This window comes from Colletes gigas, unplaced genomic scaffold (assembly GCF_013123115.1).
Source record: "Colletes gigas isolate AHSC1104 unplaced genomic scaffold, ASM1312311v1 Colletes_gigas_Sc00018, whole genome shotgun sequence".
NCBI lineage: Eukaryota > Metazoa > Arthropoda > Insecta > Hymenoptera > Colletidae > Colletes > Colletes gigas.
In genome coordinates this window covers 4559605-4565604 of record NW_025106647.1, presented here as the reverse complement: position 1 = coordinate 4565604, position 6000 = coordinate 4559605, and the positions used below count along the sequence as shown (strand labels likewise).

The window sequence follows — 6000 nt, the reverse complement described above, 5'->3', positions numbered from 1 at the left end:
CTGAACAACCCAATACAACGGAGCATAAATATGTTTTGTTTACATATGTATTCGTTCGCGGAGAATGTTCGTATAATTAAAGTGACGCTCGACAGCGATTCAAACAATAAATTTTTATCCCAATAAATGGAGTTTTACTTAGCGTTCTTACAGAAATTTCGTCCACAGTATGTCTCTCAAGATTCATACAAAAATAAAGAATGCCCGTTGTAAGAAATAGTGTAATAATAGAAAAGGTGATATTCATTCATGTTTTATGGAAAAACTATACGTTCGATCTTTATTTTATATTAGAACGAGCACCCATTATTAAACTATTATACGTACGAACCGCGACGCAGGCCGAGTGGGCACGTGCGTAGTGTGCGCAGCGAAAGAACCAGACGGAGGCGCAGCCGCAGTCGCAGTCTTCGCTCGGATCTCGATCGGGTCGGTCGTTTGTTTCGTTTGTACGTAGATTCGCGAGGAGTGGGCCAAGCGTCTTTCAGTTGATTCCGAACCTCCGGGCGAGAGAGATGCTCGTTTTCCTAGTTTTTTTTCTCGACAACGACGCGTAAGCATTCTCGGTGTGCGTGGTCCTCATCTTGGAATCGTGCACGGACCGGTCCGTCGGTTATCATTCCCTATTTAAAAGAGCCTCAGGATTGACTGTGATTTAAAAATCATCATGGATCGATCGTCGAAGAGAATTCTGCGAAAGATCATCATAGACTTCGTGTGTCTGTTCATCAGTAAGTAATCGTCTACGGTTTTACGTACGCGTTTGCACATAGATGCGCGAGCGACATGGCTCGCATTTCCGCGGATTCGTAACAAACGACGAACGACCGCACCAGAGATTCCTTTGTATCCGCGGTAGAAGGGTACGATGAACGATGATTACGTTATATCGGGCGGCTGTCAGTTTGACAGTCGAGGCGCCGCACGCGGCTCGTTTGATGTTTCAAGTGAACTAACCTTTAAATTGGCAGGTGCTTCGTACATTGTGAATGAGATTAAGTTTCGTCTCTGCGGTGTCATTACGCTCGTAAAGTTTCATTTTCCCTAATTAGTTCGATCGAATATTTTACTCGGCGGCTTTTGCACCGTTGGTGTTTCCATTTTAGCAGAATGTTCGTAAAGGCGTCTTGAAAGATAGCTTTCCAATTTGTAAGTCACTATTTTTTTTTAACATGAATCATGAATTCCAATGCACGCTTCAATGTTATTTTCTGCTACGTTGTTTTAACGCGTATAGATACAATTTTGTCGAGCAAATTGCTTCTCTTGAGTAAACGAATGCGTCAGTATTTACTTACTTGACGGTGTCATGACAGATTAAATTCGTTTTTTAAAATTTTTGGATAAATACGTACAGATAGCAGCAACACCCTTTAGCTCGATCGATTAAATCTGAGAAGTGGTGACACGGTTTCGTTTACAGTCTATCTGGTACGCTGCAGTTGTTTGATGGTTTTTCATCGAAATTATAATGTTCAAGAGAAACAAGAAAATGTTCTTTCTTATGAAATAAAAATATACGTTTTCGATCTTTAAGTTTCGGGCCTTCTAATTTTCTAATCTAATTTTTACTAGAATCCAATTTATCGATATTTGTTTACATTACTAAGAACATTTATAGTTACTGTTTAGTCATATCAATATTTACAATATGTCAACATGTAATTAAACAAAGTAAAAATATGGTTTAAGCAAATGTTATTCAGTTTGATGAGAGCTATGATATTAACAAAAAATAATTGCCACTTTCCGTTTTTTAAAATGTGGCATTCTTTTTCCCCCTATAATTGTATTTTCAAAAATGTGTTAGGAATTAAGAAACTGATGCCTCTGGATCATTTAGTTAAAAAAAAGGAGTCAACATCTTTGTTAGATTCTGAGAAAACAGCTTGTAATGTTTTATTTGGTGCACCCTGTATATTAAATAGGTAGTAAGAGCAATGCTGAATATATTATAGAAAAAATTAAAAAGCTAGTTTTTGTTGGTTTGTGTATGTGTGCTATATTGTCCAAAAATTTGGTCCTTTTTGGCAACGTTAGATGTGGTTCTGTTCAAAATTCAATAATTTCTAGTTTATCTTTTGGTTCAAAAACAATCATATCTATCTATTTTTTAACACGTACAAATATATTGTACCATTTTTACGAAGTTCAAGTAACGTGGAAAAGTTTTTATGTGATTTTAATGTTACCTCTTGATTAAATCGTTATTTAATAAACAAGTCATTACGTTAATCCTTATGTTCGAACAAGTAATGGTATATTCATCAGGTGTATGGTACTAATTATATTGTAATGGTCCTAACATTGATTTAAGTATCTCATCTATAGCCAACCACAGAAGTCTAAATATACTGTTTATGGATCCTGCGGTTTTATTCAGTTGTATATCAAATGCAGTTAGAAATATTACGAAAAACTGTAAAGTTTTGTTGTTGACGAGAAGGTTAAAACGATTATTATAATAATATGTAACGTCAACAATGTTCTTATCATCGTAACAATATTTGGTTCGTTGTATATTTTTAGTTTGATTTTGTTTTAAATTTTGTTCGTTGTACATTTTTAGTTTACTTTTGTTTTAAATTTTGTTCGTTGTATATTTTTAGTTTGCTTTTGTTTTAAATTTAGTTTATTTAAAGAAATCAGTTATAAAAGTAGTAATTCTGTAAATAAAAGCAAGGTCGTAGACAAATTAAAAAAGTTGTAGAAAAATTCAGTGAATTAAAAATAATTTGTCTAAATTCATAGTAAACAATGTTAAAAATTACGGTCAACCGTGCGGTCACATTTTTAATTGATCAATACCATCTAAATACAATATATGGAATTGCAAAATGCGTGAAATTATTTATGTTACAAATTGATACAACAGCAGGATACATCGAAAGTAATAAAAAAATTCCAACTTCGAAAAATAATTAGATTGTCTTTGAATTGGCGTAAAATCGAAAAATGGATCTTGGAGAATGATGGGTAAAAGTGAAAAGAGTATCGTCCGCAGAAGAGAAACGCGTTCGCGAGGAATCGAGGACTGTGAACATAGATGAAAACCGATAACGTAAAGTTGAGCATTATTCGCGCAGGGAAGTAGGCCGAGGACATTTCTGCGTTGAAAGTCACTCGCAGGTATCTATTTATTGTCCATTATATATGTCTGTTCAAGTTCAACACGCGCGAACAGGTCTGTTTATCTTGGTAACACGTAACGTCGTCGATAACATTAATACTGTCAATGGAGTCTTCTTACATCGCAAATATGATATTGTATATGTCAAATACTTTAATCGCGTCTCACTCATATAATGAGCCCCGTAATTTGTAACAAGCTAATATCTCTATAAAAAGATAATGTGCAAGGCTAATAGCATTTTACATACTTCAAAAAAATGCAAGATAATACGCGATGAAAGTTTCTCGCACGAAAGAAAAACAAAAAAATAATGTATCAAGAATTTTTACTAAAATTAACTCTGGCTGTAGCATTAAAATTAAAAGTGCTATAAATGTATTACCCTTTTTCAAAGAAAGAATTGAGTTTATTTTAAACCCAATTGATTGAAACTAAAAAGTTTATACTTTTTTTGTGACAAGAATCCCCAAAAGACTATCCCAAAAAATCCCTCTAGACTGAAGTACCGCCTTAAGGGGCCATTCTACCTTGTAGGCACGAAAAATACATGTTTTTTTGTGATTTTTTTTTGCGGACTATTAAAAAGTAATTAATTCCGTGTTTTGTAGATACATTTACTATATATTTAGCTATATTTACGAATGTTTGCTACTCATAATATCTATTGATTACGCTGTTTTTGTTGATCAACAAACAACAGTTTTTACGAACGGCGCCCGACTGCGTATGTGATATCTTGCGAACAAATTATCCGAAATCCAAAAACCAACGGTATTCTTAATATAGATGAGTGTGGATATAGCATGAACTAGGATCTTTTCAAAAGAACAAAAAATGGCAAAATGGCAGCTATTTTACGAAAAAATACTGAATATTTTCATATATTCGGCTGCCTTTTTGTTAATAAAAGAAAAAGTATTGCAGATATCGCAATTATCCTAGTTCATGCTATAGGGAGACTAGTTCTAAAGATACTGTATAAATTTCCTGTTGATATCTTGAATAGTTTTTCTGTTATCACATTCGCAGTGCCGAAAAATGTAGTTTCGAGAAAAACAGCTTTAAAGTTTCACGTCCAGTTGTTATACCTACGCGCGGTACATTTCAGCAGGTTATAACTTCGTTAGTTTTTCAGAATTTCAATTTAATATTTGGTAGATATATTTTCGAGACTACATACTAAAAGACAATGCAAATAAAATTCGATTTTTTTAATCCCACAAAGTAGAAAGGCAACTTAAAGTTTTACGTCCAATTATATATCCTTGCGCGCGGTACATTTCAGCAGGCTATAACTTCGTTAGTTTTCAGAATTTCAATTTAATATTTGGTAGATATATTTTCGAGACTACATACTAAAAGAAAACGTAAAAAAAATAAAATTCGGTTTTTAAAGTCCCACAAGGTAGAGAGGCCCCTTAAAGAGGTTTTCTAATTATCGAGGCTCAACTATATGACTGAAACATTGTCGCAAGACGGACAAAATATTGTCTTCCTTTGTTTTATGCATGCTTCGTATTCTATCCTTTGGATTCGCGTCCAATGTGCGCGAATGGTTGAAAGCGTTGAAGGTAACGAAGTCACGTTTCCAAGTAGTTTTTTCTTCTTTTCTAGTCGAAGACCCGAACAAGATAAAATAAGAGTGGTAGAGTGGTTCTTACGAGACGAGAAGCTTCGATACTTTGACTCGTTTCCTCTTTAGGACACCTGATGCTTTGCTCTTTACATGCGCGACCGGTAGTTGTAATAGATATGAATGCTCAAGATCGATAGGCCATTACGAACACATAATTACGTAAACAACGCGCGGACACGAAGATTCGACCTTTTCCTTTATGATTTGTTTCGCTTGCTACAGCTTGTCTCAGTTTTTAGTGTTAAAAATAAAACGCCATTTGTTTCTGCGCCACCTAGAGTTCTTTTGATTTACTATTATTACACCGTGTATCTTTTGTCTGTAACGAAGCCTCGTGCTAATTAAATGCGTGTTACTGAGAGGAAGTCAAATAAGTTTTGCTCATTTGAATCCCCAAATTCTCACATTTAGTATCACCCTATACACGTAACATGCACATTTAACATACCGATATAAAAATGACAAATTGACTACAAGGTTCGCTTCGTTAAAATATTTTAAGTTTGACATTTTATAAACATTTTTTTGCCCATGACTTATTGAAATCATTCTCATTATACATTTTTTTTTATTTTGCTACGTGTTTCTTTTGCACGATCTTCTTTTCATATGGTGTTTTTTCGAAACGTCCAAGAATAAGTACAATTTGTATCGGTTAAAATAATTATACGGACACGATCAGTTTCTTTTTTCTTGGAAAATTAGGGCATTGGACACAACGTATTTTCTTTTTTTTTTTATTTTATACGTAAATGTTGAATGAGATATTATTTTGATTAAAAATTTGATATGTGTGTTTTTCAGTCCTTACTGTATTTTACTATTATTTTTAAGCGTTTGAACTATTCGATTATAAATAAAATCCTTTTTCGACTTTTTCTCACCATAAAGGTAGCGTAGTCCCGTAAGTAACGGGAATCATCTCCCTCCCCTTCACCTTTGTTTATGTTTATGCAGTGCGAGTGATCCATTGACTTTCTCGGCTGGGGCCCACAGACGAAAACGATTATTTCTATCGTAAACTGGATGCAATTTTCCCTTGCATATGAAAATTAATATGTTTATATCTTCAAGATAGTAATACCAATGAATTAACCCTTTGCACTCGTATTCATATTTGAGAAGGCTACCAATCAACTCGGACTTCTTTTTCAAAGTGAAAACATTTTTATGGGAACATATTACAATTTAACTTGTCGGTTTAGTAGAAAAAATTAGAAAAATACGCGAA

General features: G+C 34.0%; 1 protein-coding gene across 3 annotated transcripts in view; it reads left to right on the top strand.

The window, feature by feature from the left end:
* The first annotated feature begins 395 nt into the window (after positions 1–395).
* The window catches only part of LOC122400489 (putative phosphatidate phosphatase), a 50226-nt gene continuing 44621 nt past the window's right edge, over positions 396–6000 (top strand). For all 3 annotated transcript variants that reach the window (XM_043401994.1, XM_043401993.1, XM_043401995.1), the window contains exon 1: positions 396–731. In XM_043401994.1, the coding sequence (XP_043257929.1) occupies positions 668–731 (64 nt within the window). In that variant the 5' untranslated portion in view covers positions 396–667. The remainder of the gene's footprint in view (positions 732–6000) is intronic.